The sequence below is a fragment of the Balaenoptera borealis genome, assembly GCF_965194805.1.
Source record: "Balaenoptera borealis genome assembly, chromosome: X".
NCBI lineage: Eukaryota > Metazoa > Chordata > Mammalia > Artiodactyla > Balaenopteridae > Balaenoptera > Balaenoptera borealis.
In genome coordinates, this window is record NC_138881.1 from 128557889 (window position 1) to 128570189 (window position 12301).

The 12301-nt window shown below is 42.7% G+C and overlaps 1 protein-coding gene across 4 annotated transcripts in view; it reads right to left on the minus strand.

Moving 5' to 3' along the window:
* Positions 1-11822, minus strand: part of GAB3 (GRB2 associated binding protein 3) — a 61278-nt gene extending 49456 nt beyond the window's left edge. For all 4 annotated transcript variants that reach the window (XR_014239454.1, XR_014239455.1, XM_082376273.1 and 1 more), the window contains exon 1: positions 11704-11822. Coding sequence is in view for 2 of the 4 variants with exons in the window: in XM_082376273.1 (XP_082232399.1) it covers positions 11704-11775 (72 nt within the window). In the remaining 2 variants the exon portion in view is untranslated. The remainder of the gene's footprint in view (positions 1-11703) is intronic.
* Between the last annotated feature and the right edge of the window lie 479 nt (positions 11823-12301).

Genomic DNA, 12301 nt, shown 5'->3' on the forward strand with positions numbered 1-12301 from the left:
GACTTCTGATTAAAAAAAAAGAAAACTCAGTAATACAGGAATTGTAGAATATTTCACTAACATAAAGAAAATATATTCTCCTAGCCCCAAAGTCAATATTTTTCTTTCTTTGTTTCTTTTTAAAGTATTTAAAAAATTTTTTTTTAAAGTATTTAAAAAAGAATTTTTTTTAAGATTTTAAAAAATATTTATTCTTTGGCTGTGTTGGGTCTTCGTTGCTGCACATGGGCTTTCTCTTTAGTTGCGGCGAGCAGGGGCTACTCTTTGTTGCGGTGCGTGGGCTTCTCATTGCGGTGGCTTCTCTTGTTGTGGAGCACGGGCTCTAGGCGCGCGGGCTTCAATAGTTGTGGCTCACGGGCTCAGTAGCTGTGGCTCACGGGCTCTAGAGCGCAGGCTCAGTAGTTGTAGCCCACGGGCTTCATTGCTCTGCAGCATGTGGGATCTTCCCGGACCACGGCTCGAACCCGTGTCCCCTGCATTGGCAGGCGGATTCTTAACCACTGCACTATCAGGGAAGCCCTCTTTCTTTTTTTAAAGAGCAGCTTTATTGAAGTATAATTGGCACACAAAGAACTGTACATAACTAATGTGTACAATTTGATGAGTTTGACATATGTAGACACCTGTGAAATTATCACCACAGTCAAGGTAGTAGACATATCCATCACCTCCCAAAGTTTTCCTGTGTTCCTTTGTGTGTGTGTCAATGTGTGTGCAGTAAGAACACGTACATGATATCTACCCCTCTAACAACTTTTAAGTGCATAATATAGTATTGTTGGCTATAGGCATTATGCTGTACAGCAGATCTCTAGAAATAATTTATCTTGTATAACTGAAACTTCATACCAATACAGGCCAGCAATTCCACTTGCGGGTATATGCTCAAAAGAATTGAAATCAGGATCTCAAAGAGATATCTGTCCTCCCATGTTCATCCATCAGAACATTGTTTACAAAGCCAAGACATGGAAACAATCTAAGTGTTGGATGATGGATGAATGCATAAAGAAAATGTGGTATGTCCATACAATGGAATATTATTAAGCCTTAAAAAAAAGGCAATCCTGCCATTTGTGACATATGGATAAACCTGGAGGACATTATGTTAAGTGAGATAAGCCAGACACAAATGGACAAATACTGCATGATTCCACTTATATGAGGTCCCTAGAGCAGTCAAACTCATAGAAGCAGAGAATTGGATGGTGGTCACTGGGGGACAGAGGGAGAAGAAAATGGGGATTTGTTGTTCAATTGGTATAAACTTCTAATATTTTTCTTAATAGGAAAACATTGAAGGCATGCCTATTAAAGTCAAGATCAAAATAAGCTTGCCCATTGTCAATACTACTGTTTCACATTGGGGTGTTAACCAACACATTTGGACAAGAGGAAAAAAAACAAGATACATAAGAATTGAAAAAGGAAGTGGTAAAACTCTTTCTATTTTGGGGACTTCCCTGGTGGTCCAGTGGCTAAGCTCCAAGCTCCCAATGCACGGGGCCCAGGTTCCATCCCCAGTCGGAGAACTAGATCCTGCACGCCACAACTAAAGAGCCCACATGCCGCAACTAAAAGATCCCGCCTGCTGCAACTAAGACCTGGCGCAGGCAAATAAAAAAAAAATAAAAATAAATAAACTCTTTCTTTTTTGGATGACATGATTGTATACACAGGAAATCCCCAAAGAAGAATCAACTGAAAAACTACTACAAAAAGTAAGAGAATTCAAAGGTAAGAGGATAGAATATTAATATGTTGGAATTATATTGGACCCAATTTTGTGCATCTTGGCGCCACCTGCCTTCCAGGCCCAGCTGCTCACTCAGTGGGGAGCCATGGTCTCTGCTGAGAGACCCTCCCACCCTTCCCAGACCCGAGCCAGTGAACCCTCAAATACTCCAGTTCCTTCCACCACTTCTGGATTCAGATGAGACACCAGGCCAAAAAACACTGGCTTTCCCAGTGGCTGCCCCAAAAGACACTGAGAAACAGGAGCCGTAAGGGAACTGGCAGATACATTTATCTCCCTTCTTTGTTGCAAAAGACAGTTTCAAGGTGAATTGGTTCTACAGAGCCTGTCCAAATCCATCCAAATGACCCAACCAGTGGCTGTGTTTTCTCATGAAATCATGGCCAACTCAGTAACACACGAATTTGCATGTTCTTTCCTTTTTTCCCTTTTCCCATCACTCTCACTGCATTGAGATTACAACCCCAACAAAGCCTTGGCAAATAAGCCTTGGCTCAAGTTCTGTTTTCTAAGGAATTCAGGTGAAGACAGAAACCAATAGCCCTATGAATACAAACAAACAAACAAAAAACCCCAAACAGGCATAAGCCTAATAAGAATTGTGTAAAGACCAATGTGAAAAAAACTTGGAAATACTCCTGTAAGACATAAAAGCTGACTTGGATAGAAAGGCTCCACACCATAATGTCAGTTCTAAGTTAATTTAAAAATCTAACTTAACCCTCCTCCCCAATAATAACAGGTTTTGTTTTGAAATTAAGCAAGCCGATTCTCAAGTTCATGTGGGAAAATTAAATCAAAACTAGCCAAACTAAACTCTAAAAACTCTTAAAACTCTATAACTCTAAAAACTCCAAAAAAAGAACAATAAAGGGGGACTAGCCATATCACTCACTATTCAAATCAACTGTAAAACCTCTATAATGAAAACAGCTTAATAATGGCACATGAATTGACAGAGGGACCAATGGAAGTTGAACCAGAAATTGAACCAGAAATAAATGTGGGAATTTCATATATGATAAAGAAGGGCAGTATCTCAAATCAGTGGGGATACAGATGAACTTTTTAATAAGTAGTGCTGGCAAAACTGTACAGCCATTTGGAAAAAAATAAAGTCGGATCCATTCCTTACATCTGCACCAGGATAAACTCCAAATGGATCCCAAATCTCAATGTAAAAAACAAAACACACAGTCCGGGGCTCCTGTCTGCTGCCATCCAGCTGCCTGCCCCAGACTCGGCACCCAAGTGCCCTAAGCGTTGAGCAGGTGACCTCCCTGGGGAAGAATGGCCGTGGGCCTTGCCTGAAGGGTGAGAAATGTGCAAAGTCGCTGCCCTGATGGGGCCACACCCAAAGGCTTGGTGGGATGGAGCTGAGGGTCACGCTTTCAAGTCAACCCAGGTTTTGGAGACCCCATCCCCGGCCACCTGCAGGCACTTGGGTCCCCCCTGTAGACCCCCATGCCCTCAATATACCTGAACACTCAGGGAAAAAAATGAATAAAACAAAACAAGGGACTTCCCTGGTGGCGCAGTGGTTAAGAATCCGCCTGCCAATGCAGGGGACACGGGTTCGAGCCCTGGTCCGGGAAGATCCCACGTGCCACGGAGCAACTAAGCCCATGCGCCACAACTACTGAGCCTGCGCTCTAGAGCCCGTGCTCCACAAGAGAAGCCACCGCAATGAGAGGCCCGCACACCGCAACGAAGGGTAGCCCCTGCTCACCGCAACTAGAGAAAGCCCGCGCACAGCAACGAAGACCCAACACAGCCAAAAAATAGATAAATAAAATAAATAAATTAAAAACAAACAAACAAAACCATACAAGCACCAGAAGAAACCACAGGTGAATTCCTTTAAAAACCAGGGAGGGGAAAAGGCCTTCCTAAATCTGACTGAGAATCCAGAAGCTGTAAAAGAAAATATTGACACATTCTACTAGATACACTTTTATCTTTTGCACACACACACACACAAATAACATAAGCAGAGTCAAAATACAAGTGACAAACCGGGGAAATGTATACATATCTCTTCTCACAAAGGACTAATCACCTCTCAGAAATTGTGACTAAAAAGACCAACAATGGAGAAAGAGCACACAGGAAAATAAACATGTCAAGAAATGTTCAACCTCCCTCTGAATAAAAGAACTGCAAATTAAAACGACACAGAAATACCATTTCTCACCTATCAGATGGCAAAAATCCCAAAGTTGAACAACACATGCTGGAAGGAATGCAAAATGGAACATTCATTAATGTCTACTAAATTTATAGATTCATGGCCCCAGCAATCCCAGCTCTGGGAATCATACAGATATACCTGCACAAGTGCAAAATGTCACATATACCATGCTACTAGTTGTGGCAATGGTTGTAAAATCAAAAGAGTGGAAACAACTCAGGTGTCCAAAATAGGGAACTGGTTGAATAAACACGCTACAGCCACACAGCAGGACACTGTACAGCTGTCAAAAATAGTGAAGATCTCTGGTCACTGACATGGGCAGAATTCTAGAACAAAATTTTTGTTTGAGAATTTTCAAGATCTACTCTCTTAGCAACTTTCATGTATACAATTCAGTGTTACTAGCTATAGTCGGGATGTTGTATATTATATCCTTAGGACTTATTTATTTTATAACTGCGAGTCTGGACCTTTGGCCCACCTTCTCCCATTTCACCCCCCAACCAGCATCCCCCACCAATCTGTTCTCTGTATCTTTGAGTTCCTGTTCAACTTTTTTGTTTTTTAAGATTTTACATAAAAGTGAGATCACATGGCATTTGTCTTTCCCTATCTGACTTACTTCACTAAGCATAATGCCCTCAAGTTCCATCCTTGTTGCTGCAAAGGGCAAGATGTCATTCTTTCTTATGGCTGAGTAATATCCCATTGTATGTATATGTATGTACCACATCTTTATCCATTCATCTGTTGATGGGCACTTAGGTTGCTTCCACACCCACCTTGAATATTGTAAATAATGCTGCAATGAACATGGGGGTGCAGATATCTTTTCAAGTTAGTGTTTTCGTTTTCTTTGGATAAATATCCAGAAGTGGAATTGGTTGATCATATGGTGTTCTATTTTTAATTTGGGGGGGAATCTCCATACTGTTCTCCATAGTGGCTGCACCAATTTACATTCTCACCAACAGTGCAGGAGGCTTCCCTTTTCTCCACACCCTCACCAACACTTATCTCTTGTCTTTTGATGAAGGCCATTCTGACAGGTGTGAGGGGATATCTCACTGCGGTTTTGATTTGCTTTTCCCTGATGATTAGTGATGTTGAGCATCTTCTCATGTGCTTGTTGGCTGTCTGTATGTCTTCTTTTTTTTTTTTTATTGGAGTATGGCTGCTTTACAATTTTGTGTTATCTTCTGCTGTACAGCAAGGTGAATCAGCTATATGTATACATATGTCCCCTGTTTTTTAGATTTACTTCCCATTTAGGTCACCACAGATCTCTGAGTAGAGTTCCCTGTGCTTGTCTGTATGTCTTCTTAAATGAACAGACTAAGATATAGAATGGGATATTGTGTAAGAAAGTGGAGGATGAGAAGCTATGTACATATGTCCTCGTATTTATAGAAAGAAATACTGGAAGTGTGAAGGAAAAAACTAAGAGAAATAGTTACTTGAGGGCTAAGGGCAATTAAGATGGATGAAGACAGAGGTGAGGGTGAGGTTTTTCATATTTGAATCATGTAAGTGTGATACTTATTCAATAACAGTTTAAAAGCTGAGATAAAAACAGAAGAAGCAACTGAACAAAACTGCCCCAAAACAGACCCATGAAAGGATTGAAGACTTAGGTTGCAATTAAAATCATGCTGTGCAAACATAAATACAAATGTCTTTTGTACATGAAAAGATGCTCAACCTCACTCATATAAAGAAATTCAATTAAAATAAAATACCATTTATCAACTATTGACTTTAAAAAGATCAAAACGTTTGATAATACACTATATATTTGGGGCGTTGCAGAGAGACAAGCACTTTGATATCTATTGGCATTTTACATTCACATACACTTCGACTAAGAAATTCCACTTCTAAGCATTTTTTTACAAGCAGAATTAATTGCACATGACTCCACAGACCAATGTACAAAGATATTCACGGCAGCATTGTTTATAGTAGCATGGGACTGGAAACAAGAAAAGGTCTATCATAGTAGCTCCACACAGTGAAATATTATGAAGTTGTTAAAGATAATGAGAAAGATCTCTATGTGCTGATATGGAACAATCCCCAAAATATATTAAGAAAGCGGGTTATAAAATAGTGAATATAGTACACTACCATTTGTTCAAAATATATGCTTGTATACGCATGGAATATATCTGGAAGGAAAATCCACAATGCTTGCAGCTGGAGGGGGAAACTTACTTTTCACTGTATATACTTTAATATGCTTTGATTTTGAATCATATGCATATATTCCTTAAAAATACACTCTCTCTGGCAACATATAATGAAAATTTATATAGAGGAAGGACTCTTCAACAAATGGTGTTGAATCAATTGATTAACTATTTGTAAAATACAGTGAGTATAAATACTAACTGAAGAACATGAAAACACTAGTTAGAAAAGGTATCTGCACCCCTATATTCATTGCAGCATTCTTTACAACAGGCAGGATTTGGAAACAACCTAAGTGCCCATTGATGGATGAATGGATAAAGATGTGTATACATACACAATGGAATATTACTCAGCCATGAAAAAGACCGAAATCTTGCCATTTGCAACAACACGGATGGCCCTAGAGGGTATTATGCTAAGTGAAATAAGTGAAAGACAAATACCAAATACCATATGATTTCACTCATATGTGGAATACAATAAACAAATCAAACAAAACATACAAAAACAAACACATAGATACAGAGAAGAGAGTAGTGGTTACCAGCATTATGCTAATGTCAAAACCAGAGAAAGATAGTACAAAAAAGAAAAACTACAGACCAATATCCCTCATGAACAAAGTCACAAATACCCTCAGCAAAATATTAGCAAATTAAATCCAGCAATACATGAAAAGGGGCTTCCCTGGTGGTGCAGTAGTTAAGAATCCACCTGCCAATGCAGGAGACACGGGTTCGAACCCTGATCCGGGAAGATCCCACATGCTGTGGAGCAACTAAGCCCATGCACCACAACTACTGAGCCTGTGCTCTAGAGCCCATGAGCCACAACTACTGAGCCTGCGTGCCACAGCTACTGAAGCCCACGTGCCTAGAGCCCATGCTCCCAACAAGAGAAGCCACCGCAATGAGAAGCCTTTGCACCGCAATGAAGAGTAGCCCCCATTCGCCGCAACCAGAGAAAAGCCCGCGTGCAGCAATGAAGACCCAACGCAGCCAAAAATAAAATAAATTTATTTTAAAAAACCCAATAACATGAAAAGGATAAAACATCACAACCAAGTGAAGTTTATCCCAGGAACTCAAAGCTGGCTCCAGATACAAAAATCAATCAGAATAATTCACCATAGTAACAGACAAAAAAAAAAAAACGAAGAAAAAGCATATTATTATTTTTACACATGCAAGAAAGGCACTTAACAAATCCAATTCACGATAAAAAGTTTCAGCAAACTAGCAATACAAGGGAACTTCGGCCTGAGAAAAGGCACCCACAAAAAGCCTACGGCTAATGTGCTTAAAAGGTGAAAGACTAAATGCTTTCCCCCTTAGATCAAGAAAAATCAAGGATGTCTGTTCTCATCATTTTTATACAATATTGATAGTATTGAAAGTTCAAGCTATAAATAAGTGAGTTTAGCAAAGTTGCAGGATACAAGGTTAATAAACAAAAATCAACTGACAAACGAATTCTAAAACTGGTATGGAAAAGCAAACGACCAACAATAGCCAAAACAACTCCGAAAAGATAAACAAAGTTGGAGGGCTAAAACTGCCTGATTTCAAGAATTATTATAAAGTTCTTGTCATCAAAACAGCATGGTGTTAGCATAAAGATGAACAAAGACATAAAGGGAACAGACTAGAGAACACAGAAATAGACTTACATAAATATGACCAATTGGGGCTTCCCCTGGTGGCACAGTGGTTGAGAATCTGCCTGCCAATGCAGGGGACACGGGTTCGAGCCCTGGTCTGGGAGGATCCCACATGCCGCGGAGCAACTAGGCCCGTGAGCCACAACTACTGAGCCTTTGTGTCTGGAGCCTGTGCTCTGCAACAAGAGAGGCCGCGATAGTGAGAGGCCCGCGCACCGCGATGAAGAGTAGCCCCCGCTCGCCACAACTAGAGAAAGCCCTCACACAGAAACGAAGACCCAACACAGCCAAAAATAAATTAATTAATTAATTATTTTAAAAATGACCAATTGATTTTTAACAAAGCTGCAAAAGTAATTCAATGGAATTAAGACAGTTTGTTCAATAAATGTAATTGGTTTGCAAGAAAATGAGTCACAACATAAATGTTACACCTTGTACACAATTTTTAACCCAAATGAATCATTGGTCTAAAGTGTAAAACTATACATTTTTTAGGAAAAAAAACACAGGAGAAAATCTTCAGGATCTAGGGTTAGGCAAGAGTTCTTAGATTTGACAGTAAACATGATCCACAAAAGAAAAATGGACAAATTGGACTTAATCAAAACTTTAAAATCTCTGTTCTATAAAAGATACTGTAAAGAGAAAGAAAAGACAAACTATAGCCTGGTAGAAAATATTTGCAAATTATATATCCAACAAAGAACTTGTATGCAGAGATAAAAGCAGTACCTGGATCTTAGTGTTGTTTTGAAGACTAAATGAGATAATTCAAGTAAAGTCCTTAGTGCAGTGCCTGGCACATACAGCCACTCAATAAATGTGAATTATTATAATTTTATTATCATCACTGTTACAGCATTCTTTAAAGTTGAGAAAATAAAAGCAAGATAACTGTTCATCAACAGAGAAATTGTTAAAATATGTTACGTCTATGACCAGGAATGTTAGGCAATGGTTTCAAAGAATGAAGCAAATCTATATGTACTAACTTGGAAAGATGTCCAGGATTGTTGTGAAAAAAGAAAATCGCAGGACAGTTTGTATAGTATGATCTCATTTGTGCAAAAAGAAAATTGTATCTTCTTCGAAATTTTTAAAGAATAACACTAACCAAACTTCTAACAGTTGTCATCCCTAGGGAGGGGCGTGGAAGGGAATGAGGAGGGGTGCACAGGAAGAGTAGGATGTGGGGAAAATTAAAGCGGGTCTTTCACCTTTTACTGTATTTATTCCTAGATCATTTGGCTGTTTATAAGAATAAGTTTGTATATTTGTGAAACAAAAAACAGAAAAGAATCAACTATCTTTTAAAAGAGCAGTAATTCACCTGTCAGAATGGCAAAAAGTCTACAAACAATAAATGCTGGAGAGGGTGTGGAGAAAAGGGAACCCTCCTACACTGTTGGTGGAAATGTAGACTGGTGCAGCCACTATGGAGAACAGTATGGAGGCTCCTTAAGAAAGTAGAATTAGAGCTACTATATGATCCAGCAATCCCACTCCTGGGCATATATCTGGAAACGATGAAAAGTCTAATTCAAAAAGATACACGCACCCCAAAGTTCATAGCAGCACTATTCACAGTAGCCAAGACATGGAAACAACCTAAATGTCCATTGACAGAGGAATGGATAAAGAAGTTGTGGTACATATATCTACAATAGAATATTACTCGGCCGTAAAAAAGAATGAAATATTTGCAGCAACATGGATGGACCTAGAGATTATCATACTAAGTGAAGTAAGTCAGAGAAGGCCAAATACCATATGATTTTACTTATATGTGGAATCTAAAAAAAAAAATACAAATGAACTTACAAAACAGAAATAGACTCACAGCCATAGAAAACAAACTTATGATTACCAAAGGGGAAGGGTAGGGGATAAGTTAGGAGTTCAGGATTAGTAAATACACACCACTATATATAAAATAGATAAACAACAAAGACCTACTGTATGACACAGGGAACTATATTCAATATCTTGTAATAACCTATAATGAAAAAAATCTGAAGGTATACAGCTGAAAGTAACACAATATTGTAAATTAACTATAGTTAAATTTAAATTTTAAAGAGCAGTGATAAAACTAACTTTCTTTCTTTCATAGATTCGAGAATGAAACACAAGCTTACCTCCGACTGAAGGACTTACCTAAATACAGACTTAGCTTCCATCTGTGGTTCACAAACATTAACAGAGAGCTACTTGGCTGGCAGCGCAAAGAACTAAGTTATTGCCCTAGTTGTGCCACTGAGTAGTTTCGCTATGTCATTGTGTAACAGGTGTGAGACTCTGGACTTCTTGAGGACAGGGATCAAGCCTCTTTTGCTCTCTCTAGCCACTGGCCTAGGGCCTGGTTCAGAGCTGATGCTCAATTAAAAGGAAGACGGAATGAGCACTCCCGACAGATCTGAGTGAAAAGCGGCTTGTGAGCACTGACAAATGATCGCCATCTAGTGGCAATACGGGATTCCTGCAGAACTTAAGAGACGAGCGGAAACTGACTTTGGGGGGTGTTTCAGGGACTCCTTTCAACCAAAGAGCATCGACTGCCGAAACGACTATGTCCCTCATTATAAAAAGTTCCCAACCTTAGCCTGAGAGGCCCAGGTTTATGTCTTGGAGTGTTGGTAAGATGACATCTAGGTAGTCTTGTGTCCTAAGTCTCCTCCTTCACCACCCCATCACACGCCCCACACGCCTACAAGCTGTGCAAAGTCCACGCCTGCCACACCTCCATTGCACCTCAAGAGAACGAAGCACATGTAATAACAAGTGTGGACACCCATGCCTTCCCGAGGTGGATGAAGTACTAATAAAGTTTCCTAAGCCAGTCTGGTCAGGACAAGATAGAAAACAGGACTGGAAAAAAATCTGCCACGAACTTTGCACTCCAGGTTCAGCACCTTCCTGCATCATCTGACAATATGCAGTAAACATTTAAGATGTCTCACGTTCCAAAGGGCAACAAGGAAAGCTACCTCGAGCTGGCTTTGCAAGTGCTGCTCTGTGACAGACCCTCACCCTGAGTATCAGTGAGTCTTCAAAGCAGATGCACCGTTAGCGAAGCAGCTGGGTGACTCAGAGGCTGAGAAATAGTGGACCTCGTGTTTATAGACTCGGGGACTCAAAAAGAATGATGAAGGTAAACAGTGGTAGTAATCAGAAGAATCTAGGTGTGTCTACATCTATGGCATCTGCACGCTAAGTGGAACATGCCTCTAAAACGCTGCTCAGCGGAACAAACGGCAAAAAACTTCGCAAAGAGTCGCAAGAGACGGACACTAGCGTAGTCCCGGGTCAATGGAGAAAGGGGTCTGAGCAGCTGTACGTTGTAAAGACCTTGTCCCGAGGACGCGGGTGGACATAATGAATGTTCGAGCTGTGGCTCGTACATTTAAGGTGTGCTCTCCCGAGCGCCCCTTGTCTCATCCTAGCAAAAGCCCATGGTTCCCGGAGGTTCTCGAAAAGAGCGGTGTCCGCAGAAAGGAGAAGCTGAGAAGCGACAACCCGAGGAAGGCTGCGGACGGTCGTGTCCGATGGCACCTCCGCGGGAAGACGGTGCTCGCGGCCCCGCGGGAAAGCGGAGCCTCCGCGCCTGCCCCGTGCAGGCGGCGCGTCCCGGGCTCCCCGTCCCTCTCCCCCGCCGCGGCACGGCGACAGGGCCGCTCTCTCGGGCGGTCCCCCCGGCCGCTCCCGCACCGAGACGGGCGCCCGGGCTCGCCCCACCCGCCTCCCTCCCGTCGGCTCGGCGCGCTCCGGCTCGACGTGCGGTCTCGCTTTCCGTCCGCCGGCCTCGCCCGCAGCCCGAGCGCGGGGCTCCCGGGCCACTCCGAGGCCACCCCGCGGCCACCCGGGGCCCCGAGGACGCGCGGCGACGCCCCTACTCACGTAGCGCTGCAGCTTCCTCTCGGGGGGCGACTTGACGAGCCAGCCCGTGCACACGGCGTCGCCCGCGCTCATCGTGCCGCGCTTCCTCCGGCTGGGCCGGCGCCCGCGGCGGGAGGAAGTCGGCGGGGATGCCGGCGGGGCGGGCCCAGCGCCTGCAGCCCGCCCGCCCTCCCAGCGCCGCCCCCGCGGCCCCGCGACCCCCGCCCGGAGGGGCCGGGCGCCACCCCGGCCTCGGGCAGGAAAGCCCTGCGGGCTGGAGCCGGCCCCCCGCCGCCCTCGCCCCCGCCCGCGGTCGGCCGCGTCTGAAGGTCTGGTGCCCGGGCCTCGGGGTCACGAGAGCCGAAACCTAGACCCCGCACCTGCGATGTCAATGCTTAGGGACAAAGAAAAGCCTAACTGCCCCTTGACTTCCCGTTTCCACTTGATGGTTTGCAAATTACTGCTTCTGCTGTGCCCCTCCCCCGAAGATCTCTTTATCCGGGGATGAGCTCTGCAGCAAAACTAAATCCAAATCATCCAGAATCAAAAGGTTCAAAACTGGAAGTGCTGTTTGCAGTCTCTTTGACCCGAAGCCTTTAAAACATGGATCCAAGAATGA